The 27,037-nt window shown below is 40.6% G+C and overlaps 3 protein-coding genes across 5 annotated transcripts; 1 reads left to right on the forward strand and 2 right to left on the reverse strand.

The window, feature by feature from the left end:
- Nucleotides 1–2,912: 2,912 nt before the first annotated feature.
- Nucleotides 2,913–6,396, forward strand: pth2 (parathyroid hormone 2). Its single transcript, XM_020084590.2, has 4 exons — nt 2,913–3,168; nt 4,581–4,694; nt 4,884–5,063; nt 6,219–6,396. Exons 2-4 carry the CDS (start codon nt 4,582–4,584, stop codon nt 6,394–6,396), a joined length of 471 nt encoding a protein of 156 aa, XP_019940149.2. The 5' UTR covers nt 2,913–3,168; nt 4,581.
- On the reverse strand, nt 4,934–15,647 carry tedc1 (tubulin epsilon and delta complex 1). The gene is made up of 9 exons (XM_020084585.2): nt 15,323–15,647; nt 14,918–15,002; nt 13,769–13,989; nt 13,537–13,674; nt 13,091–13,159; nt 12,611–12,697; nt 12,195–12,326; nt 6,166–10,872; nt 4,934–5,067 (listed from the first exon to the last, which is right to left on the reverse strand). Exons 1-8 carry the CDS (start codon nt 15,464–15,466, stop codon nt 10,537–10,539), a joined length of 1,212 nt encoding a protein of 403 aa, XP_019940144.2. The 5' UTR covers nt 15,467–15,647; the 3' UTR covers nt 4,934–5,067; nt 6,166–10,536.
- Nucleotides 15,648–16,036: 389 nt separating this feature from the next.
- On the reverse strand, nt 16,037–25,671 carry dnal1 (dynein, axonemal, light chain 1). Of its 3 annotated transcripts, none has more exons than XM_069535276.1 (8): nt 25,567–25,671; nt 19,935–19,973; nt 19,319–19,428; nt 18,606–18,661; nt 18,450–18,505; nt 17,849–17,975; nt 17,442–17,582; nt 16,037–17,068 (listed from the first exon to the last, which is right to left on the reverse strand). In XM_069535276.1, exons 3-8 carry the CDS (start codon nt 19,351–19,353, stop codon nt 17,019–17,021), a joined length of 465 nt encoding a protein of 154 aa, XP_069391377.1. In that variant the 5' UTR covers nt 19,354–19,428; nt 19,935–19,973; nt 25,567–25,671; the 3' UTR covers nt 16,037–17,018. The 3 variants fall into 3 exon arrangements, with proteins under 3 accessions (XP_069391377.1, XP_069391375.1, XP_069391376.1); XM_069535274.1 differs by lacking the exon at nt 25,567–25,671 and adding an exon at nt 20,969–21,054; XM_069535275.1 differs by lacking the exon at nt 25,567–25,671 and adding an exon at nt 20,846–20,960.
- Nucleotides 25,672–27,037: the final 1,366 nt, after the last annotated feature.

Below are 27,037 nucleotides of genomic sequence, written 5' to 3' on the forward strand. Positions count from 1 at the left end.
GCTTCACTTTTGGAAGGCTGTTATGTTGTTAATCTATAGTCTCTGCTTAAGACGTAGTCAGACAATAATGTTAAACCTTTTATACCACGTTGTTTACAACTATTTTATATAGTGCAGAAATGGATGGTGACGACGATGCTCAGGGGCGTGTCAGTAACACCATGATTCACTCCAGAATTCTCTCATTGCTTTTAAGTCAGGTAGAAACATTGTTGAGCGTGGAGACATGCACCGGCAGTGTTTCTGATGAGGACATGAGAAGTGCGAGGTGACCCGGGCTTTGAGTCTGAAGCTTGTTATGCTCTTTAAAATCAGAGAGTTTCCGAGCCATTGTTAGGACCAGCTGCTTCCTGTCCGGCAGCATCATTTCCAACATGAGCCATAATGAGGTCCTTAAATGGTAACAAGCTTCCTGTGTGCTAACAAACTGCCCCAGCTCCACTACACCTTTTGTCTTGTCTCCATTACAGGAGGCATCCACGCATGAAGACAGTGATTAATGACCCAGGGGCAAAGTATCGAATATACAAAGGTCAATGGACACTTCCATTTTTTAATCACTTCCTGTAAAGCTGAAGTTTGGAGATTGAGAATTTCGCCATCATGACAAACAAAGTGTCTTTATGAGAAGTTGTGGCCTACTACCACCAAACAAGTGTCAACCTGCCACAGAGAAGCAAGAGCACATTTTTACAAACTGATTTCTGCAGGAATCTTTTCCTCTCGAGCCCTGTCTTACTTCAGAGGATACGTTTGAAGATAATAATACCTGACAGTGTCGATGCTGTTACTGTTTTATTCTGTCACTGCAGATCAGAATAACATGATGAGAAACTCCTTTATTTATAAAGTCATCCAGTTACTATTCAATATTTTCACGATTATAACTTAACATCACAGTAAAAAAAAGTTAGTAATAACCTTAATAAAATACCTCATTTTATTTACTGTTTACCTTATACTTTAAAGATCGAAATTCATCCTGAGACCATCAGCTCCACCATGTATTCAATATCCATCTGTAGGGACAGATTGGATCTGGACAAGACGTAGATCATTACTGACAGGAAGTCATCAGCACCGTAGGCCTGCCCTAGACACACACACACACACTCACACACACACATTCATGAGCACATGCACACACACACACACACACACACAAAGATGATGACCATCTTCGTAGTACAGCTTATCAGGACGGCAGATATGAGATAAGGTGAAGCCAGATGAAAACATATCCTGTTTATGTTGATCTCTCTTCAATAGTACAGGCCCCTGGTGTCAAACCTCGAAATCACACATATACAATCCAACAGATATGATGTGTTCACTGACTGCTGTTCCCCCCACTGAAAAAAAAACTACTGAGCCAGTTAGAGCATTGTAGGTGTAACTGAGAATTGAGGGGCCCTGAAGAGCTGCTCAAAACCGCTTTGAATATATCTTTATACATTGTAGTGATGTATGTAAAGGTAATTTACTAAATAAAATACTGTTGAATCCTGCTGCACCAATTTACAGGCTCTTCATCTTCACAAATACAAAGGAGGATGAAATATTCCCTGTGGTCCTTCGTTATTTAATCTAACTTCCGCATGGGCGTTTTAGCTTTCCAAAATGACAGGGTGTGATCTGTAATAGATGTGAACATTAAGCAGGACTAAGTCAAAACCCTCACTGTGGATGCCTCACACAAAAGGTTACGGTTGCATGTCCTTAAGTCCAAGTGAACATTTCAAATTTGGGGGTCACATAATTCAGTTGAAACTCAGTGTGAGTTATGCTCACAAAGGATTTCATTATGTCTGATGAACACTGCAGATAGAAAACTAGAATGACACTCAACAGAGCCCTTAAATTCAATCAAGCTGCATTTCACACACTCATAGATATCACTTCCCTAAACAGGCTTATTATTTCAATTCACTGGGAAATCAGTGAACATTTAAAATAAAGCCCTGTCTTGATCCTAATCTGGATCTTCACCAATATTCAAAGTGTTCTTCCCTGACCCTTATACTGCATTCTTCCACCAAGTTACACGGTAATCTGTCTAGCTTACAAACAAACAAATGAATAAAATAACAAGCGCATGGACAGGGATAAAAATATACTACTCCAGGGCCTTTTCATTCAGGGATGTTGTGAACATCAGTGGTGTTTTTCCACAGTCCCCAAACTAGTACACACTCATAAACAGTCCCTTGAATATGCAAGATTTTTTTTTCATTCAGATCCATAAAGTATTCCCTCAGTCAAACCTGAGAAAAAGAAGAAACAGACTTTCACAATGCCAAAGAAAGTGATACAAGTTCCTGGATCTGCCCCTTTGTACAGATCCACTCCACAAAATGACATGTTCTTTTTTCAACCATCTCCCAATTGCCTACCAAGATCATAAATACATTTTGCATGCAATATATTTTTTAATGCTACACAAATTAATATTAGGTCTTTCTCAATCTGTATTGATATTCGTTTTCTGTGCAGACAAAGTGGACTATAGTCCTGTGCGCTAACACAGGTTGTGAATGAACTCGCATGCACGCACACACGCACACGCACACACACACACACACACACACACACACACATGCACACCCACACACACAAAAACAAACACGTACACACTATAATGATTTTCAGTAATAAGCTGCTGGGCTCTCTACCACAGCACAATGACCAAGAATCTTTGAAACGGGACACTAACAAGCTAACAACGCGAGGGTCGAGGGTTTTCCTCTCGCTCCCTCAAATGCAAACTCAGAGTTGGTTTGATCTGGTGAGGGGTGTGTGAGCTTGTGTATATGTGTGGGTGGGTTTGGGGGATGGGGGTTAACACACTACAGTCCAGGGTATATAAGTATGTCAGGCAAGAAACTGGATGTTTTCAATCCCTGTCGTAGAAACAACACGAAAAGGAGACGAACCCGTTTTTATCCAAAGTTCAGAAATTAGAAATAAATGGTCCAAAGGGAGCAACAAACAAATAAGTTACCTGCCTGGAGAGAGTAATTCCTGCTGTTGTGGTTGGTGTTTTCCTTAGGTGGTGGTTCTGGGCTTGGATGATGGCTGACCTCTAACCTTTGAAGCCCAACTCAGATTCGCTGCTCGCTGGTGCAAACAATTGACAAACAGACCAACGCGTTCATCAGAGAAGATAAGGTAAGAAACCAGCTCACTGTCTGCAAATGGACCAACTCTGTATAAGCAACAGCTTGCCAAGAAGCCAATTTTACTTCTGGCATGTTGGACTGTCCGTATATTATTTCGTTTGGGTGACTCAAGATATAGAATATATATATTCGATTTTTAGGAGTCTGCAAAGACAAATATGTGTGATTATTGACTGTGATGATGAATGGTTCCAGTTAGACATGAACTTGATGTATAAAATATAGACCTTCAACAGTTGTTGTCCAGTACAGGCTTTGTATTGGACCACAATGTCTTTACGATATCTGTTGCTGGTTCTTAAAAATGTTTACACACCACAAAACAAACCTGAGCTGTCAGGAGCAGCGTATGTATGGGTCCTCAGAGCAGAATGAACATTTCTGGCCCTTTTAGGTCCCAACATCTTTGTCGGATGAGCAACCTGATGTTATCTTTTTTAAAGCATTGAGTGGAAAACAGATGTGATGACATCTTTCGGGGATTTTTTACTCTGTACTGTTAATGTGTAAAATATAATATGTACAAAAACAAACCCGTCTTGGAAGAGAATTGTATGTGTATCAATCAGAGGATCATTGAAGATCTCTTGGATAATTACATTTTGCTTAATTATTTTTATCACTTCAAAAAAAGAAACTTTATTTTGGAACATTAAGAGCTCCTGACATTTAGAAGTGATTGACACATTTCACCTCAAGGGAATCTGATTTAAAAACTTAAAGGAGTTTGAGAATTTTTGACAAACTCTCTCATGACACAGAAGGAACCAACACATGTAAGAACATTGTGCAAGTGATGTTAGACACACGATATTATTATCATTTTGAAATCCTATTTTTCCTTTGACCCATGAACATTTTGTTTATTTTTATAAAGAGAAACTTAAGCGCGCCATGTGTTTTATCATGCTTCAAAATAAAACACTTGAAACAACAGAATTAATTAAAATACATGTTAGTGACATATCCATCATTTCAATATGAGAAATTATCTACTTTTGAAAACATTGATAATCTTAATTTATGTTTACAAAAGGTTTGTAATCCATCGTTAGACTTTATAATTAAATATACAGTACACCCATCATGTCACAGTTTGACTTTAATTAAATGAAATAAGACAAAGGTACTCAAAAACACTCTATTTCTATTCAGTTTTCCATTCAGACTAATATCCAGAGTGAAAGTTCCAGGGACTGGGAAATTTACAACATAAAAAATAAATGTATTCTTTTTACCTATAGGTTAGAACAGCAAAACTGAAGTTGGCCGAACATAGACAACTGTCAAACAGCAGCTTATGTATGTGTTTATATCACTTTATTATAAGGACACAGCTCAGTTCACATATACAGAGCATGTTAATATTAAATTTACTATTTAACTGTCTTTCATTTTTAGGATGTCTGAAGCCTGTGTTGAGCCTGCTCTAACCCGCATGTCCTTCCTGTTGCTATGTATTTTGGGTATGACCTTGGTGACATCCGGCTTCCCTCAGCCTCGACTACCTCTCAGGTTGTTACTCACTAGATCAACTAATACGTTAGCATACCTGAATGAAAATCAAACATTTTCCCCATTTATTTATATTTTTCTAATGGAAGCTACAGAATGGAACTTACACCACATCGTTTACTTTCTTTGCTGCACTTTTTGGATCCCAAGATCCCAAAAATGGGTCGGTGTCATTTTATCTGGTTCCAGAAGTGCTGACGACTCAGTGGGAACTGAACGACACGACCGGGACATCCTGTACCCTTCCATCTCTCTTCGTGATTGGAGCATTCAGATGATGTCAACGCCCAGCCTCGGAGCAGCAGCTGACAGCAAGGCAGGGCTGATGAAGGAGGCGTGGCTCTTTGACCCAGAGAGGACAGAGGCAGGGTAACTGTATAGTGAGGGAAAATACTACAGTTATGTTCCCATCATATAAAACTAATGAATACTTAACTGCTAAAAATGGATGTTTAAAGACATTACAAAATAACACTGATACCAATGAACTACTCAAAAAGTACAGTGATCCTCTGCAACCTAAGACAACAACTGTTATACTGATGTGGCAGATCAGTACAAAACTCTACTCATGGATTTGGTAGAGTCTCCTGTTTATATAGCTGTCTGTCAACTGACATTTACATCTATCATGTCATGACACTAAAACTCTAGTTTCACAGTAAGAAAGAATTACTAAAATTCAAAATATTATAATAAACTGCAATATACACAGTGACATATTCATTATTGTGATAAGTAATGTTCTGATTGCTATTTTGTTATAATTTCACCTGTTGACTGACCTGAAGGATGCATCTGTTAATACTCTGCAAATTTTGAATTTCTTTGAAATACAATGACAAATAGATTCTCCAGAATGATCCAGACAAAACATGTTCATAACTTTAGAAGTCTACTTTTTTTACCATTGGACAACAGTTTACTCGTTACCCTGCATTTTAAGTCTTGATGCTAAACTAAGTTAACCATGTCCTGTCTCTAGCTCCATAGACATACATGAGATTGATAATGCTCTCATCTAACTCTAAATAAGAAATCTAATTTCACATTTCCCAGAGTGTCAAACTAGGCACGCGTTGCTGGGTTACACAGTTTAACTGGACAGCCAACTGTAGAGGGGTTCCTGGCTCCAAATGTTTCCCCAATTAGCGAGGACATTGTGTTCCAGCAGACTCTTACCTAAATACAACAGGATCTTTATTAATGTGATTAGAAATCAGTTTTAATTACTGTTTCATGTTGTAAAAGTTGTATTGTGGGACCTTATACATTTTCCTTTCTAAACTATGTCCAAGCAGCCACAGTTTTGACTCCAATCAAATAGTAGTTATGTTCTCAGTTTGGGTTGCTTTTGTAAATGGAAATCAAAATACTTCTAAAAAGGTTTTAGTTTTATGGATGTTTTTTTTACTTTTTTATTTATTTAATTTATTTTTAATTACTAAGAATAAACAAAAGAAAGTGGTACCTGTATTGGTTTCTGGTCGCTAATCTCCTGGTCATGTGTCTGTGTGCCGACAGAATAGAAAAGGTGTGGCCTGCTGAATGGTCATCTCAGGGAGCCGGGATGGTGAAGAGGAACATGGTGGTGGCTGATGATGCTGCTTTCAGAGAGAAGAGCAAGCTCCTCACCTCCATGGAGAGACAGAAGTGGCTCAACTCCTACATGCAGAAATTACTGGTGGTGAATTCTTCATGATCATTCAGTTCTTACAGCTCCTAAAAAAAAAAGAAAAGCAACCGTCTGTACTGTACACTGGCAACATGCCTTTTAAAAGGGATGCACCAAGTCTCTGAATGATTGGTCGCTCAGTCAACATACCACACATTAAGGGTCAGGACACATTTAAAGACATAGAAACCTGATTCATTACCATTCCTTAGGTTATTAATTTATTTAGTTATTTTATTTATTGCCAAATGAACACTTCAGAAATGTGAGAATAAGTTGATGTTATTCAATTTAATGAATAAAGATGTAAATAATGTTTCTGATGGTTGTAGCTTGTGTTTGACTATGATTTTATGAGTATAGGCTTTGTCCCTTATGCTACTGCTAGTGGCCTAAAGGGGAAAGCACGACGTAGTCCATGCCTCACTGGGTCTATACAGTACCACTATCATAAACACATCTACTTTAATAACCATTCATCCATTATCAGACACACTGCTTTATGCGTAATGACGCATCATATAGCACCATGCCGGCATGGCACAGCATAAGAATATGTAATCATTCTCTATGATGGGATGAGGCTGGGGACAAATGACGCATACTGCTGTGATTAGTGGCAGACGAAAGTTATGCACAGTAACAGTCCAGCGAGGACAGAGGACAGGTAGAGCGCACAACAGAAACATCCAATATCCATCACTCTGACAAAACACTCAAGTAAGTGAGGCATGGAGAAACGGGAGACATCCCGCAGATAAAAACGGATGAAAGAGCATGGTGAAGACCAGGAAGCTGCGGTGCAGATGTCTTCCACTGTCATTCCCCGTGCAGAGCGCAAAGGTGGACATTCCCCTGTTCCTCTGGTGGAGTGCGCTCTGATGCTCTGTGGGGGTCCATCCCTGTGAGTGTTCTCTGGAGTGGACGAACATGCGCTGTGAATGTCGCACCACGGCAGTGCGCGCAAGCGTAGCAGGACAGCGCGCGTACTGGGCACAGGAGATGAGACGTGGCTTCTTCCTCTGAGTTGTGAGATCATTCTCGATCTGAAGGAGCTTGAGGTGTTCTTAGGCGCAAAAGCCGGGTTAGGGCGCAAAATAGCCGAGTCTCCTTGAATCCGGAGACAAGAAGGAGCCACAGAGAGAGCAGATAAGTCACTGACTCTCTCTGCAGATGTCAGTGCCAACAGCAGAGCCGTTTTGACTGACAGAAACTTAAGCGGAATCTGGTCCAAAGGTTCAAATGGAGCTTTCACCAGTGCGCGTAAAACCAGCGCCGATCCCACTGAGCGGCTAAGGAACGTGACACCGGCCTGTTTCTCCTTACGCCTCTCAGGAAACGCTTCATCGGGGGATGACTAAACACTGATCTGTCACCAAAAATGTAAGGTGTGATTTAACCATCCTTTAAAAGCTGGAGGGATGACAGCACGTGAGACAGGGGAGACGCACTGGGATCCAGACTCTTATCTACACACCAGCGGTCCATTAGGATGTGTAAGAGGCTCTGGCGGCCCTGAGCGCAGACAGTGTGCTGTCCACACGGCTCTCGTGGGCTCATGATCACACTTGATGACATGAGCTTGTGTGTGTGTGTGGGACAGAGAATACTGACTTAGTGACGTGAGTCCGTGCAGCTTGTCAACCGAGAGGTTAACGGGGGTCGGCTCACACGGCCTGAGGGTGTGCGTGTGACAGCTGCAGCTGGGTCATCCGATCAAACTGTGTTTATGAGGAATAATTGCCCTTCAGGTGATTTTTACGTTTTATTTCAAAACGGGTAACATATCAAAAACACTTGTTTAACATACAACCCTCCTCCCCATCCCGTCATTGTCTCCGTCCCTGCTCCCTCGGTGGCTACTGGGGAGGGTTTGGTCAGGACCCGTCCACAAGGAGGTTTCGGTTCCCCCATCATGGTGCCTGCTGTGCAGCTGGAGGCGATGGCTGAGGTGGAGGAGGGCTAGACGGTGCCGGGTCAGGACATCTCTGCCTCTGTCGGTGATCCCGGCGGTACCGGTGCTTGTGATCATTGGAGTGTTTTGGGTGTGTAACAGGTTGGGACCGGGCCATGTGCACACCGATCTTTTCTGCCTCCTCGGACGCTTTCAGCATATGGTCGACCGCAGACTGGTGGTGGGGCCCGAACAGCCCGTCCGGGCTGATGGGGGCATCCAGGAGCTCCTGCTTTAAAGCATCAGGCAAAGATGAGAGGCCGAGCCAGACGCTCCGGTGGATCATCGTCTGCCAAGCTGCGATGCGGGCGGTGGCGGCGGCGACAGAAGCGCAGAGGGTGAGGATTGTTTTGGAGGCGTCACCGAGTTCCTCTGCCCGATCGGGCGGCAGGAGATCAGGTTCGGTAGCTAGCCTGGATAAGGAGAACGCTAGCAAAGCAATGTTGTTGGCCGCTGCCGATGCTTGCACAGCGCACTTATGAGACCGGTCTGAATGTCTCGTGATCATCTGGTCTGCGGCGGAGGGAGGAGTAGGTCGCCGTCCTCCGAGCGGGTTGCATCTGACCCCAAACATGGCACACAGGCTGGGTTCCAGGGGGGGTACGGGAGGGAAGCCGTGCTCCGAAAAGTCCTCCACTTTAGTGATCGGAGCGTAGGTAGACACCGGCGCCTTCAGTTTCCCGGGCTCCGCCGCAGCTCCGGACTGGAAGGCTTTGATGGCAGGGAAGCGGGGCCAGACAGGGTCGCGTCGGGCAGAAGCGGGGAGCCCCAATATGTCGTCGGCTGGAGCGGGACCCTGTGCCGGAGGAACAGGTGGATTCTTGTAGGTGGTAGCCTTCTCAATTATCCCCGGCAGATCACGGAGAAGAGAGCCTATGGCCGGTAAGCAGGTGTTGGGTGAGATGGTCAGCCCAGGGATTCCATAGGCGGCGGGAGCAGCCTCCTCCACCGCAGTAAGGGGATGGCAGTAGGGGTACACTGCTTGGGGTGTCAGCGCCTCTCCAACGAACTCCGGTCCCAGGCACGACTCACAGCGGCCGTGCAGGTCGAAAGGCATTGTGGGCGCCGTTTGGCAGACCGGGCAAACTCTGGATCCGTCGAATGACATCGTGGAGAGTTTTTTCCGGGCTCGATGAAGCAAAGTGGGAACCGGCGATTAGTTTCAGGCCAATTTATACTCAAGGTGAGACCGAGGTGTGGCCCACAACAGGTGGGCGTGGACTGAAGTTTTCAGTGCTACGCATGCGCACCAACAATAGCCTTTAAATTTACAAATGTTCACAACACTGTGCCGATGGAAGGAAGTGTTCTAATCCACAAAACACTTCTGGAGTTTCAGGGGTAAACTTTGTTGCAGCAGAATCCAAATCAACGTCAACTCGAATGGTGAGTTCTTCTTCAGACTAATAAAAAAAACAGAAAAAACATGCATCCATACTGCTCATGTAGTGTCATCCAAGTGTCCGCAAGCCCCGACATTCATATTCCACATGAAACAAGGTCATTTCCACGTTTTAAGCCAAGGTCCGAGGGTCTGTGAACTTTTATCAATTGGTCTGATTTAAACTGGACCTTATCTAGAAGCAGATTAAAACACCTGCCATATTCTTACAACTCACTGTTTTCACTGTAAAACTCAGGTCCCCTCCCCCTAAAACTTTGACATTTACATTTCTGTTTTATAGAACAATTGAGAAACATGAGATTTAGTGACCTTTAGGCGTTTTTGCTTCCATATTGTTTCAATCTTGGACAGAGCCAGGCCAGCTGTTTCCTCCATTACAATAAAACAAAAATATTGGATGACGTCTCTCCAAAAGGGAAGCCAAAACATCTGGATGATCCCCTGCTAGCTGCCATAAATCCATGTTAGCAATTTGGGAAATTCAAGAAATTTCACTCCCAACTTATCACATGCAAAATAATGTTTATTAAAGAGAATCTGTCTTTTTAGGTAGTTCTTACTACACGGATGTAGGTTTAAGTGCGTTTATCTGATAAGTTGATCATCTCCAGCACAAGATGGCAGCACACATGTCCAAGATGTTTTGGCTTCAGTGTGGACACAAAGTTTCCCCTTCTAACCTTTAAATTTAGCTAGGCTAATTACACCTGATGGCACTGTACACAGACATATATATATATATTCTATTATTAATGCTGAAAAGAATATCTCATAGACAGGTCCTTAAAATCTCATCATTCAATGAAAACTAAGGTGGTATCAACACCAGTCCTTCCAGTTCACCAATCATTTCCTGCAGCTGCATCCTGTTGGCCAGTCTCTGCCTGTCCCTCCGCTCCAGCAGCAGAGCCTCGGTCTGAAGAAGCAGCTGTGCAGCCTGAGATGCTGGGAATGTGTCTGGAGCCTTGGTGCTGTCATGGAGCCTCTCTGCTGTGGAGATGTGGTCGCTGACCGGCCTCTCATCCTGGAGCCTGACTCTGTAGGCCTGCGAGGGGCGACACAAGAGAGAGGAGGTGTCCAATCCATCCTGCAACCTCTCTCCTCTTCTGTCCTCAGTTTCCCCTCTACATCTCCATGGTCCTTTCTGGGACAAACATTACACAGCGTAGAAGCACATGAGTGTAATTATATGATCATAACATTGGGCCTCATTCACAAACAGTGCGTATGCACAAATTCATCCACATGTTCTTGCAAGGGTATGTGCTGGGTCCTTCACTATTTACATCGACCTAAACACTATAATCACTTTCAACAGACTTTTAATTTCCATTTGTATGTGGATGACACAGTGTTGTAATTATTTGGCCTCTTGTCAACTCAAGCTTTACCAAGATTTAAATCTGCCCTTGACGTTCCTTACAGATCTCTGCATAATCTCAATGTACTGAATGATGTGCACTAAGCGCACTCTAGCTAGTAGCCTTAGTTAGTCTGGAGCCCTGTATATCTCTATATTTCCCTCCTTTTGAATTCTTTATGTTAAACTAGGTCAGAGCTACGTTCAGAGCTGACCTCTTCATGAGCTACGTTCATGAAGAAGTAAGATACTTTGTTGAAGAAGAGTGGAAACAGTGAAACACAGAGTTCCTCTGGTCACAGCTGCTCAGTGATCAGCTTCTTCATGATCAGAGCAGAAGCTGCTGTTGGTTTGTGTCGAGCTGGAGTTTCTGTTTCCTCCTCCACTCTGACCTGCTCTCACTGTAACTAATAAACCGTCATCACTAGTTATCAGGACCTGGTCAGGACATGAAGTGACTCAGTGTCTGTTTGATTCCAGAGTTTATCAGACTGCCTTTAAACATCATGAAAAATAACCACATAATGTGTGCGCTTAGTACAACATGAGAGGCGACACACAGGACTCAGTGTTTAAGTGACTGGAGCGACACAGATTCATGATCAGACACCATCGATTCATTACTAAACACATGATCATCATCTATAAAATCCCAATAAAAAACAGAACAAATGAACATGAACGTGTTAATTTTCATCTGTATGAAGTGAACGAGTTCTTTTTAGGTGTGAACTGGTGCAACACTTCTCGTCAGGCTGTTTACACCCTGAATCTCCTCTGTGGTCACGCTCATGGAATAGTCCATTGTAAAGGGGGGTTGCAAGGACACTAGTTACTTGTGAAATATAGGCATTCTGATGCCGTTTTAGCAAATGGATTTAGAAAGAAATGATTACTTAACGAAAAAGTATATTAACTTATCAATAAGTTCATTATGGGGCCCCTGGTAATTCGGGGCCGAAGGCAATTGCCGACCTTTGCCTAATGGTTAAGTCTGCCTCTGTTCATAGGCTTTCACTTTCAGCAGTAACTGTGTTCAGCAAGGATCTGTTCAAAAGCATTGGGTAATGATCTGTGTAGGAATAAACAATGTGTGTGTTTCACACCTGTGCTGTGGGCAGTCTCGATAGCATGTCGTCCAATTTCTCTCGTCCCTGGTTTCTGTGGTGACACACATGGGGTGTATGTACAGACGTCTTAACAACAGGTTCTGTCAGATGGCAGTCCACCACACTGTCCTGCACATAACACACACACACATGGATAGCATCACATTTCCTGGCACACATGGCTACCATATGGTAGGACACTGTGTGGAGAAACTGTTGCCTGGGTTATGAAAGAAAACATTTCAGTGAACCAGCCCCATTAGTGCAGATGTACAATTTTTCTATGATTTTGTTTCAGCAAGATACATCAAGGAATGTGCACCTGTTTTTTTGTCCATCAAAGCGCAATGTCAGAAAACCACTGCTGTGTTGAATTCTGCTCTTGTTTTCCTGTGTTGATGTGTTTAACTCACCATCCAGGTCCAGAAGACTTTCTCCACCTGTTTCCAGTTCAGATATGTTTCCAGGAGGTCACACAGATGCTTCATACAAACACAGTCCTAGAAAAAATACACACCTTATAATACACAGTACGGCAACTGGTTGAAAAAGACTCCTGGTTAAAAAAGTAAGTAGACTCACTCATGGCTGTGAAAATCAACATTTTGTTTAGTAATATAAAGAAATATTTAGCAGAATAACATTTTAATATCTACATTGATGTCTGTTGCATGTTTTCAAAGTGTTGCCTGTCAACCATAGCTTTAAATAGTAGGCGATGGTCTACCGACAGATTCAAACATATTACATGGACTTGTTTCAATAAATACACAATTACTAATACCAAACATAAGTAAATTAAAAGAAAATAAGTATATATATTTAGGTATCTGACTATAAATCACAAGAACATAGTATTAGTAATTATATAACAACAAACAAACCACACTTACATCCTTCAGTGCCCTAGAACTGACATCGGAGGAGGTAGATACAGCTGAGGGGAGACCGGCAGAAAAAACCTGAGAAGTTAAGAGTTTTAGATCAGTACCTTTAATAGATATTATAATTAACCTTAAAAGCCCACATTGTTTGGTTTGGTGCTTATTCCCTTTATTGTAAAGGCTTATGGACACACAATATAACGTTATCCTGAAAAGAGAGTCACTATGACTTTTATGATTATGTCAATGAAAGAACTTAGAAAGAAATGTGGCCAAAGGAATTTATTGATAGAAGACTGTTAATGAGCTAATTCTGTCACATGGGGAGTTTAAGTTATCGAGGTCCAAAGCTCTTGAATGCACATTGGCTATTGTTTGTGAGGGTAATGTGATGAACTCTGAACGTTTTGCTGGAAAAAAATGGAGCAGTAACTTGGAAAAGAGGATTGTCTCACAGCATGAAGTAACTGGGCGCGCTCTTCTATCATGGACAGCAGGATCCGCCTCTGGTGTCTCAGATAGCCAACGAGCCACTGAAGTCTCCTCAGGGAGGTCAAGTCTAACTGGAGCTCATGAGAGACCTGAGTATTCACCTAACAAACAGAGGTGGAGATTTGAAAATGTGTAAATACAGACTTGGGTTTACAGATATACTGGGATGGTGTTACAGTATACAGTTCTACTTACAGGTAGAGATGTGAGAAGGGTTTTGTCCAGTTGCTGAACTCTCTGTGTCAGCAGTTTCTCTAGTGTTCCTGTAGCGAGCAGCCAGCCCAGGGCCAGCAGAAGATCTCTGCTGGACAAACTCTTCCCCTCCTCATCTTCTCCCGCCTCCCTCCCACACATCCAGTCAGCATGGTAACCAGTCTGCCAGAGGCCGGCAGCCACCAGCTTCCTGTGCTCCGAGTCTATACACAGAGGAAAACACATACTGTAACTCAGAAAGTCACTCTAAGTAGTTTCAATTGCTTCTCAGTTAAGATGAGGGAGCAGCACTGCATTTGTTTTATTTAGTGTCACAAAGTCCCAACAGGTATATTCATGATGGTGTGTGAAGTAAAGTCAAATAAGTCACAACATGGACAAATCTATACAAATATTATAAAATAATAAAACATTCTCATATGTTGACTGTATAGACGAGCCTTGTTCAAACCCAAAGAACTGTATTGGAAATTCTATTTAGTTTCCCAGGTTTCTACAGATATAGATTAATTACATCAAATTTTGTCAAAAAGCCTTGTAAGTCCCTCTCGCCCTAATGCTAGGGCTGGTAATCCAGGAGATGCAAGCCAGAGCAGGCTTTACTTTGAAAATATACAACTGGTACATCCCACCCCTCCAATCCACCCTCTCGCCAAAGCTCTTAATTGTAAAAAGCTTAATATCAAAAAGCTTAATCTGTATTTTAGAAACGTGTAGATACATCTATGTGTTCTGAGTTTAAATCCCATGTGTCTGACCCGTTAATGCTCGCTGAATTATTTCCTTGCATATGGTTTCCAAGACTGAGCAGTTGTAAAATCATGACAAAGTGGCCTTAGGCTTCCTTTAGCAACATCAGATTTGGTTTGACATTTTGTCTGAAGAACACATCTCAATGTACTGAGCATGACTTTGGTCATTTCATATGTTGATATGGTTACAATTTCCATACAATCGTATTAATCAATTGTATATAATATATAATATATCACGATATTCTCACTTAACAAGTGAATAAAGAGTTTGGCCAAACAAACATGCTGCGTTTTCAAACTGAACCAATCCAGATGACATGGACATCACGTCAGTCCGGGACAAATAATAATGTAACAAAAGAAACATGTTCCTGACCTCCTCTTATCTGTGAGCTGTCTTCAGAGGAAACAATACCAGTTCTCTGGAGGATGTTGGCGAGGAGCTTCCAAAACTGACCTTCCTAGAACACATCAGAATAAAATATAACTGTAGTGAATACTGCATTATCATGACTCTGGCTATAACATTAAATACACATGTGTGTACAATTTGTTGCATATAAAGCGATTATATAGTTTTGAATGTAAAATTATTCTCTACGAAATAACTAGTAGTTGCTGCAAAAGAAATGTAGTTTAGTAAAAAGTAGAATAATTCTCTCTAAATTGTAGAAGAGCAGCAGAACGGAAGTAGAAGTATCATTAGTGTTCCTTATAGGTACAGTATAAGAGGACATGTGTTCCAGTTATTCCAGCAGCGACAACAGCAACAGAAACGCACCACCTCGGCTCCACCACTGAATTTGGCCCGTCTGAAGGTCTCAGGTGCTGGGACAGAGTCCAGCCCGGCGGCCGCCAGCAGCCTGCACAGAGCCCCGATCACCTGCTTCACCTCCACACTCACAGACGCCTTACTCCGCTGCATTACAACCAACACAGACACACTACAGACACACTACAGACACACTACAGACACACTACAGACACGCGGCAGGTTTCCGTCCCCTCAGCTGTGGACTCGGTCCCGGTAACTGGTCCTCAGTTCCTTCCGCTTTGAGCTTCAGTTGTTTTTCGCGCCGATGACAACTTCCGCGTGTGAGGCCGTTGCCAGGACAGCGAAAGAAACGGAAGTTTAACTTAGCCAATCATAAAGGTAATTCAGAAAAAGATGGGCGGGACTTACTTTTCATTGGTCTATATTTTCCTCCCTCTTATTTTTCAGTTATGTACTAATATGTGATTTAGAAAATGTAGTATTCGTTTATTTATTTTGGTTCTATCTGAGTGTGGTTTTCACAGAAACCATTACCGGTTTCTTTCTCAACATTTCTTGAATGTATTTTGTATCTAAGTTATGTCAATAAAACTAAATATGAATAACTCACAGACAAAGCTATCTATTCTAAATTACAAAATTGTTATATCCCTTAAATGCTATTACATGTGAACAGATTGATAGGATTATTGTAATGTTTCAAGTGAGACTGAGAAGACCTTATGTTGCATAAAAAGCATTTATTTAAAAATATCAAAGTCATTTAAAATCATAAACATCTCATAACTTTAAGTAGAAACATGTCCTATATAATAATTTAAACATGAAAATACATTTAAAACATTGCCCTTTTTTGCCCTTCAAAATAATAAACACTATTTGTTATTACAATGCATGCTCATGTTAGAGCAGAATACACTCACATTTAGACATATATGTGTGACCACAGTATTACAGTATAAAGCCAGATGTCAAACAACACAGTACCATACGAAACAGTGGATGTTTTGATCATGTAAGTTTAGATGGTCACCATTAGAAATGGAGTAGACACAAATTTAACCTTCTGTTTTAATGCTGCTACTTACTACCTGAGTAAAATCAATTTTTAACTAATCCTGAATTCAGATAACTAAGAAAACACTGTGTGCTGTTTAGGTAATGGTACCATAGCAAGATGCAACTATTTGCTGGAAATGTCATGTCGTTGATACAAAATGACATGTAAATGAAGAACAATAATCCATCTTAACGGTGTTTGTGACTGGCCTTTTCTCTGTGGACGTGTTATGAACTGAGAACAGTCAGGTTCACTAATGTGTGTGCTATGCTGTGCTTTACTTCTGTCTATAAGGGTTGATGTATATAAAATCAAGGATACTATGAAATATAAGCTTTGAAATTCTTTTTGTTTTGAAGGATTAGCAAAAAACCGAATCATAATGCTAAAGTTGTAAATAACATTAAGATATGTGCTTTTCCTGTCTTAAAAACCCTTTCTTATTTTCAATTATACACATTCTGTGTATTTGTATTTGTAAATGTTGTTGTGCTTCTTGATCTTCAACAGGTTTGCTGTTGTAAGAATCACATTTTATATAAAGAACAGCAACATGACAAACCATACAAAACCAATGACGTACAAAATAGATTCCAGGGGAAAACTCTTAGGAGCTTGTAACTTTGTAGAACTTCATGCTTCTCAGCTTTCTTCATCTCCTTCTTCCGCTTCCTGTTTAATGACTGGGGTTCCTTGAAAGAACATGAAAAGACATTAAATCTCAAATTTAGCAATTTTAGTTACGTTTACAAGTCTTTATTCTCATGAAAAAAATGATCATCTATTTTCCAAGATGGTTTCAATCATGGGAAAACAATATCTTTCCTTAAAGATCTTCCCCATCTTGTTAAGTTAATATGCTTTCATTTTCATTTAGTATTAGATTTTCATGTTTTCATGCTCTATGCCTTGACAAAAAACTCTCTGGGCTATGCTGGCAATTCATTTTAGTTATTGTTGAAAATCATTAGAAATGATTACAGTCTTATGCATCATACCCTGAAATCTCGTGGAATGGTTAGTTATACGTTATGAGCGAGGTAATTATCCCTGAAACACTCTTACCATCTAGTTTCTTCAGGTTAGGAAGCCTTTTAGAAGCTTCATCCATCCAAGTTCCCTCAGTTGAATGCTTCTCCTCCAGGGGATTTCCAACAAACACCAGGTCTGCAAGGCACGGTAGCTCAGCTAGCCTCACAAACTCTCCTACATGAAACAGAAAAGACATCCTCATCATCAACTAATTGAAGAGTGCAAACTTTAACGAATAAGGTTACTCTTAAATTGAAAAACCTTTACTGCTCTGAATTAAGCATTTGGCATTGTGTCACACCTTCAATTCTGATAAGGATTATATTCAATATAAACAGTTTTGTGCTTCCAGATTAAAAAGGTTTAAGATGACAGCTACACACAGTGGAAGGAATAGAAGGCTGATATCTGACATATCCTCTATTTCTGACTGAGCTTACCCCATTCCTTCACCAGGTTGTTGGATATGTAGAGGATTTTCAGGTTCTTCATGCACTGGATTCCCTTCAGTTTTTCTATCAAGTTATAGGAGATCCACAACTCTTCCAGTGTGTCTCCTACTGCCTCCTGCGCGCACACACAGCACAGACACACAATGGATGCAATATCATGTACATTCAAAGTATCTATTTAGCATGTGTAATAGGGCCGTGCCATATCATACCACGATAATACTGGTATAAATATATAATATATAATATAACTGCACATGATAAAAAAGTGTCATATCGCGATATTAGTGATATAGCAACGCAACGACACATTTACGTTCCTTAGAGTGCACAACAACTCCACAAGCCCAAACATGCTGCAATCACAGATAATAGTTTTTCTTTCTATATCGTCATACATATCATTATCGCACATTTCCTTGAAATATCGTGATATAATTTTGAGGCTATATCACCCATCCCTCAGTTGTAACCATTTCTCAAACTAAAAAAGTGAAAGTGAAATAAACAGTGACAAGAAAGAAATGAAAACCAAAATAAGGAAATTAGTAAAAGAGGGAAATAATGAAACAGTAAAACAGTAACTTACCAGCCCAGTTAGTGCCTTTATGTTATTTCTTCCTAATGACAATATTCTCAGGTTCTCTGAAGGGAAACAATAAAATACCAGATTACAACACATCTTTACCATGCATGAGCAGAGTTTGTGTTTGTGAATTTGTGTATTTATAAAGTCGGTACTCACTCAGGCCATTTAGGTTGGTTATTTTCTCTATGCAGTTTGTGGACAGAGACAGTTTTCTGTGTGGGATACGGTACAGATCATTTCTCAGGTATTTCGAAGATGATATGTACGTCTGATTTTAGTGACTGAAGCAGTTTTTACTCAATTTTTGGCTTAGTTGCTTCCTCTTGACTGATCTACAGTCAAGACAACTCAATATACAGTTCATGCACTGAGATATGCACATTTACACGTTCTGTGGGTATAGGGATGGCGTACTGAATATGAAATCATCATTTGAATTGACTGCTATCAGATTTGCATGAATGAAGTTTGGGCCACTCATCAAATGGGTCTATTGATTTGGCAAATTATGTCGGAACTAATACAACTATCCCTGTTTGAGTGACACGGATAGTTTGGTTTCAGGGGAATTAAACCAGGGTGAAAACAACATGGAAGTGTAGTTTGAGGTGAAACCACAATATCCTGTCTTAGCTTTAATGTTAGATGACAGTGGGATCAAATCACAGTTTTCCACGCATGCCGTTTTCAGATGTGAACTCCAATTAATGAGCTCAAGTGGGATAATTCCATTGCTTCACATTCAAACTAGGAGTTTGTTGGTTTAGAAATTAAAAAGATAAAATTTCAAAGAATGTCTACTCCTCCCTTGCTTTAGAACACACTAAACACATCAAACTGAATTGTTGTCGTATTACTGCAGGACTCACTCGCAGTTGGTGAGTGTGGAGAGAGAAGCATCCATCTTCTCTATAGGGGGAACCTGACCATACAGCTTTATTGCTGTGGCATCGCTCACTTTCTCCCCAGACGTTTCCTCCTGTTCATACACACACACATGCACATGCACATCCGCAAGAGAGAGAGAATACCATTACAACAAGCATGTTACAATTATGCAACTAAACATTGAGCTTGCAGTATATGTACTTGAACAGAAATACCAAATATTTAATATTTGTCCTTACTTAAAGATATGAGTGTATTAAAACATGGTCTGTGACAGAGAAAGTTCTTTAATGTGCAGTCAAACCAAATAGCTTGAAGTACAATAGAAGCTTTTCAGTATTACACCCAGATTACACAAGACATCTTGTCACACACAATACTAAAGGTATTAAAAGGGTGTATGAGTAACAATTTCCCTGCCACATACTATAATAATAAATAATACTGTAAATGTGTTGCAGTATGATGAATAATAATAGATATACTACTGTCTGTGAAATAAATGTGTTACAGCATGTTAAATAATACTGTAAATGTGTTTCACAGTCTCATGGTATTCAGTGTGTGTTTTTGTAGCTGTGTGTGTTTGTCACTCACCCATTTGGCCAGTGCTTCTTTCACAGTTGTTGCTTTGGCCTGGAGACATTAACATGGCATTAATCCTTTGATATACATGGCTTCTTTTCTGGCTAGCTAACCATTGCTAGATCAAGGAAATAAAACTTGAAATATAACAGTATGTAAAAGACTTATTGATACACATTTGAAAATATGCTTTAGATTATTATTTTTTTTAAATCCAGAGTGTTAATATGGCTGGTCACAATCATTTCAGACTGTGACATGTTAATAAAGATGCAGTATGAAGAACAGAATGCGGAAAGTGATTTTGTTGGTATTGAGTCTGTAAACTCTGAAGCCGTCGTGTTTCACAGGATCAAACTGGAGTTGTGAGTGTGTCTTGTACATCCAGCTCTAATGAAGAAGAGAGGAAGACTCATCAAAGGCTATTTTGATGACAGAAGATGAGTGTTCTTATAGCCTTCTGCTAAATGAAGAAAGAAGAAAAAGCTAGAAAAGAATCACCCAGCCTTGCATGACACAACACAGGAAATGGGTCCTTGTTGACCCATGTGAAAGGGGTTTGAGGAGCTTGTGTATGAAAGGGTTAAACGAGACAGGAAGAGGCTGAGTTACTCTGTGATGATCACTGTGGACCCGCTAGCAACAGGATCCAACACACGTCCTTCCACTGAACTCAAGGCTCACACTATAAACTGTCCCACTGTCATTTTCTTTCCAGAGTCTTCAGCTGCTTCACTCTTCATTCCGAGTGAGCATCCAGTCTTACTGGTCCACTTCACCCCTCATTTAGAAAGGACCGGAGCCCCATGACACACACGGGCACCCAGAGTCAGAGGAATCGTTAGCCACGAAATGTAACGCTACCTTCACTGACAAGTATGGTTAGCTAAGCGGCTAATTAAAGTTAGCTCGCATTAACTCACAGCGACAGCACCGTCGAGCTGCGCCTCTCACACGCGAAGCCTCCGCGTTATGTCGGATATAATATCTACAGCAGAAACACGCAGTGGCACCGACACGATGATCGACAACACGCGAGCACTCACCATGTTGAGCCGATGCCTGCTCTGGTTGCTATGGCACTGACGAGACAAGGAGGCGACGGTGTGCGCATGCGCAGTCGCCCTGCGACTGGGACTGACCCCATTTAGGAAGCGCAGTTAATTACAGACGGAGGAGATGCGACCGTGCCGAGGAACATCCATCACTGTTATCATCGTTTATCTCTCTGATGAGGGGCATCGATATTAAAATAAAGTTGTGTCTGAGCAGAAGTGGAAATATGTACGTTATAAATAGGATGAATGAAAATGCAAAGATAATGAAGGATGCACAGGCAAAATCAACCCTAATATACCTGTATCTGTCTTTATTGATATAAAGGTGATGCATGATTGCATAAAAAGTATTGCATCATTGGCTTCTCCATCTTTGTCCGTGTTATCTCGCCCCTTTTTTCACAGCATCCTTTGCTGCAAACCTGACAACCTCAATGTAAAGCTCCCTGACCTGATATGTACCTGACCTTACAAGCTAAATGAACACAGTAAAAGACTGGATTTTCTAATGAATACAACCTGATTACTGTGTTTAATGCTTCTCTGCGGTTCATGGCCCTTTACATGGCAGGTAAATACTGCCCTCCGTTGATGAAAGTAAAGTATTGCATGACAATCTGTGGAGATTTCATTCAATTCTAAAACAACTTGAGATTTCAATTAACTGTAGATGTGCAGGAATGTGATAACACCTTTGTGGTGGTAATTGTTTGAAATACAAACAAGACAAAATAATACGTGTCAATAATTTGTGTCTTCCACCATTCTAATGTTAAGTAAAGCTAAGTGAACACAATAAATAAATAATACCAATATACAGTGCATGCAAATACATTCATTCTGCAATATCTATAGTACATTTACACACAAAAAAATATTTTTGAAACAGGGATCAACTCAACTGTTTTCTACTTGTTTCCCCCTGTTAATGCCATTGTTGTGCTGGATTGTAATGGTTTGGAAGAGTAAGGGTACACATTTACATGCCAAGGAATAGCACACATCCTGGTACATTGAAAATCAGGTGTCCAGCAGTTGTCAGTATATACTGTTACTGTAACTTGTGATTGTAAAGCACTGATATATAACTGCATAATACCTTATAAAAGATACATATGTATACCACCCAGTATTTCCTAGTTCCTAGATGTGGTACTATTAGAAAAAGATATCAATGTTTTTTTCCACCCAACCCTGATCCAGGGACGCTGAGAGGAGACAGTTTAAAGTAACACACTGTAGTAGTTTCACTTGGTCTAGTTTTTCTACAGAAAAATACGTGTGCCATTTGAACAGAGTCAAAGTTGCTCAAATAGTAATGTTCACATCCTGGCTTTAAAAAAGAGCCATGGGAGTAATACACAGAGAAATAATGTTACATTAGAATATATGCTATAGCTGTCTCTCTAATGGCTCCACTGTGCATCACTACATGCTTGTGATAACAGTCTAAACATCCAAATTATAGCACACTTTCTAAGAATAGCTCTGACCTTTAAATACGTTGTACTGTTTATTCAACAGCTGAAAAACGAAGCTTCTACAACATATAATCACCCGGCCTCCAGTAAAGCAGTAATACAGACCCATTGCATCTTGTGTCCATTATTACTCCATATCCTGTCATTGCTGATCCACTCATAATAATAATTACAACATAGTTGTTATAATTGATCTCTGTGTGGAAGAGAGAGAGACATGCTTTGGTATGTGTTTCTTAAAGTCCCACAGGCTCATGAATCATGTTAAATTATGAGATTTGTTGACCGTTATCGTCTTTACAGACAAGAATTTTCAGTCGGACTGTGTCATTAATTTTTCATTTATTAATATATAGAAATACATTGGAATTTGATTTGTTGTTTGCTGGGTGAGTTGAGACAAATATCAAGAAAATATATTTTAATCTGCCACAAATAGTTCATAATTCAGTCCTTTTGAGGTTTTATGCCAACTTAAGTCTACCACAGGTTCTTTTTCATGTTTGGAGGGGGAGGGTGAGGTGAGGGGTGTTCAGCTGCAACATGCAATTTCGATTTAGCTATCACTAAATTCTGCACACTGTACCTTTAAATAATGTTTATTTGAATCAATTTGAGCATTCAAATCCATGACTCCATCCATCCATCCATTTTGTGCTGTGGCAGCAGATCAAATTAGTCCAGACGTCTGTCTTTAATGCAACTTTTTCCTGTTGAGGGTCTACCCCAGGGTCTCCCACCAGTTTCACCTTCTTCTGTTTGCAAACTGTATTCATTTAGTCTCCCTTTCTTTCTGTCAATACCCAGAGATCATGACCTTTATCTGAATTTTGAACCCTGCTCCTGTTACATTGACACACCTCTCGCTGGCCGTCAGTGGAACAAGTGAGCTCATCATGGCCTGTGCAGGAGGTCGACAGTGTCACCAGACCAGAACACTCACATGAGTCACGTCTCCTGCTACTCTAGAGCCGATGCCTGTCTCAGATATATTGTTTACAGTGTTAACTACTTGTATAAACAAACTGAAGAGAGAGATATAATCTTCACTAAGTGGCATCCTGTGGTGTACAGTAGTTGTCAGAACAGTTAAGGTCTCTTAAGGGTGTACTAACATCTGACATGCAGTCATTCCAACTGTATGCTGCAACAACTGCACTGGGTATATTACAGATGTTAATAATCCCCTCTTCCTTCTACACATTTGAATAAAGAAGTGGATTTAGTCACTGATTATAGCTCTTAAACAGAAAACGTGACTTGTAACTGAAACCTCAGGTTTAGGTTCGCAGCACGTAGCAGTCATTTCCTGGACTGACGATCTTGTCCCATATATACGTAGAGACATATCAAGTTCCTCCTGTGGTGAATATTTTACAGGAGGCTTCATCTGGTCAGATCAGGTGAAAGGCATCAAAAACAACAAGACAATGAATGACAGTGAAGGAACAGTTGAATGTTTTTAAAACTAACTTTGGATTATTTTCAAGAAATGAGATGACACAATTGGTCAAGGGCATCTATTGATGGGACCTAACTACTGCTGTTCCACTAGATGATCACTACTGCAGAGGCTGGCTGAAAATGACATCACCAGCACACTTATTCTAGATATTTTGGATTTAGTTGGACGAAGTGGACATGTGTCATCTGTATTCATACACAATCATTGGTCTGGAGAGTTTCAGTATATTTTTAATTTTGAAGGGTTGTAATCTACAGTTACAGAGCAGAGCTACACAAATCAGAGCAACAGAACATGTGTCAGCGCAGAATGGCAGAAAAATGTAAACAGACTACAGCATACAGCATGTTATTTGCTTCCACTGGGCGCTCCTCTGTCAGTCTTCACATCACACTCAGCACATTTTAGATAAATATTTGTGATTGGCCCAGCCAGTTTCAGGACGGATGAATAGAAAAGTGACTTGACCCCCAATACGAATAAACATGAGCTCATTGATTTGTCTAGTTTCAAGGCCAGAGGCAGAGGAAACAGGTGGCATATATTTATACACCTCATCTTCGACAGTGCTTTACCTCAACTCAACCTCACTATCTAACCTTATTACTTTCCTAATCACCTATACCAGTTTGCTCTGTCTAAACTTAACATAACTTAGACCTAAATTCAAACATGGTGGACATGCAGAGAGGATTTGTTCTGTAAGTGCATTTGCATTTAATTTGAAACAAAAAAATTTGGGGAAATTTCTTCCTCTGCAGAGATTAAATACATTGTTCTCGACCTCCATAAATCAACTCATAACATTTGTGCTCATGCACAGATGTAACGTTGTTGTTCTCATCTAACTCTTAAAGATAAATTGTATTGGTATATTTACATCAAAACTTTTTTATTCTTTTACATGGTGGATTAATGTAAAAAATTTAGTCAATCTGACCCATGCTAGCAATAACACTTCCAGTAAATTAAAGTCATTTTCATCAGCGATCAAGCCATCAACATCTACCTCCACCACTGGCTAACATGTGTTGTGTACGTATGGCTCTTCAACAACTGGGAAAAGGTTTAGGTCCTTGCACTGATAAAGGGTACTGTTACAGATCAGATGACTGCTCAGGGCTGTGTGTGTAGAGTGGGCGGGGAAGGGACACGCAGTATAAAAGAAGGTTGACTGCCAAATGGTTCCAAGTGCATCAAACATGGCTGCAATTTGCACTTTGCCTGACAGAAGATGCAACATACTGCTGTAGCTATGAAAAGTTCACACAAAGAAGTTCACAACGGGCAGGAACGGTCAGATCTGAGCAGGAGCAGAAGGTCCGGACAATGGGGATTCAATGTTACTCAAAGAAAACCTTTGGAAATGAGTGTCCAACGGATTGGCAGACCAATCGCTGCAAACATCAAAATGCAATCATCCATTTATCTCCAAGCTGCTGCAAAATTAGCCAACACTGCCCACGTCCTGACCGGGCCAAAACGTCTCATGGGATTGTCTAAACCAAGACAAACAACAAGCATCACTTTACCACCAATCAGCCGATCAGAAGCCATCTCTGGGAAAGTGGAACGTTCTGCTGCTCTACCTCCACACAGAAAGGAGTCAGCCAAACTGAAAGGATATGGTCCTAACTTACCAACTGGCAACAGGATTCAGGAAAACGCTATGCTTCATATGTTGGTTACACAATGTGGGAAAGTAAATCAAGAGTCTAACAAATATAAGAAAATCAGTGCTGCTCTTGCTGCAGGAAACAAAGCAGTGTTCCTCGATCCAGAATTTCACAGCAGGCTGATGAAAGGGTCTTTTGACGGTCAGCCAGCTGCAACACTGGTTCCGGCACCAGTGGAATCTCCACTACGTCAGAAGAATAATGACTCACATGATCCTGGTGCCAGTCACGATTGTACAGCGATGGCAGTCAAGGTTAAACATGATGCCAGTCTCTGTGAAGCAAGGCAACAAAGAGGTTTCTGCTCTACTGACTCAGCTATGGAAACAGAATCTGAGGGATCTGAAGACATAGGTCACAGGGAGAGGCTGAAGGACGATGATGACGATGAGTACTACACTGAGCAGAGGATCACAGAATGGGTCCTTAAAGTCAACTCCAGCTTCTTCACAATGGGACATGATGAGCTAACAAACTCAAAACCTGCAGAGGAGCAAGATGTGGCGACCATAAAGATAATCTACACTGGAGATTAAAATGATACAGTATTAGTATAATAAATGTTTTTTCTTCATCAGTGGATATAATTTGATCAGTTGAGTTAAACATCTGTCACATGATTATTACATATCGTACTTTAAGTTTTATTTGTCATGTGCAAGTTAACACAGGGTCAACAGTACAATGGAAGGTGTAAGACAAGAAGAAACAGGTCAGCTCAGCAGATGATTGAAATATATAATCTGATGATGCAGAAGTGAATGATACAGATGTCTATCACAAATTGAAAACTTTGCATGTTGTCTTATTATCAATGTTCTAAATATTAAATTAATTGAAGTTCTTATGTTATGAATGTGTTATGTTATATCATGTTAATGTGTGTCATTGACCACCAGCTAGCCACCTTGACAGAGTTCATCTTTAAGGGAATATAGACTCATGTTAAGTCAGAAGTAGAGAAAGATGTAGATGTGTAACATCCACTTGGCTGGATGGTGTGTTGCAGTTAGCCTGGCAGATACCATAGCTTACAGTTAGTCACTTCACCAACCAGCCTCAAGAGCAAGTTATTTTCTGAAGATGTGTGGATGAAGGTTATGGTATGATGGAACTACTACACTGACATGACCTCTGAACCATATTTGATTTCCTCTCAGCCTAAAAATTACTTATCTTAAAGTCCAGAATTCATTGTCATCACCAGTGTATCCTTTGATGTATAAATGGACACCATGGTAACATCAGCATGTACTGACTTTCTATGCTATTAGAACATTGCTGTTACACACTATGTGATATAATCCTTTGGGTGCTCTAGAGAAGATGCTAATGTCAGATCAAACTGTTTGTTATGCCTCTTTTACACCAAAATTAGCAGGCATAGGCAATTATTTATATGTGGGTAAACCCGCTTAAAAGGGCGATTGACTCA

This window comes from Paralichthys olivaceus, chromosome 12, assembly GCF_024713975.1.
Source record: "Paralichthys olivaceus isolate ysfri-2021 chromosome 12, ASM2471397v2, whole genome shotgun sequence".
Lineage (NCBI taxonomy): Eukaryota > Metazoa > Chordata > Actinopteri > Pleuronectiformes > Paralichthyidae > Paralichthys > Paralichthys olivaceus.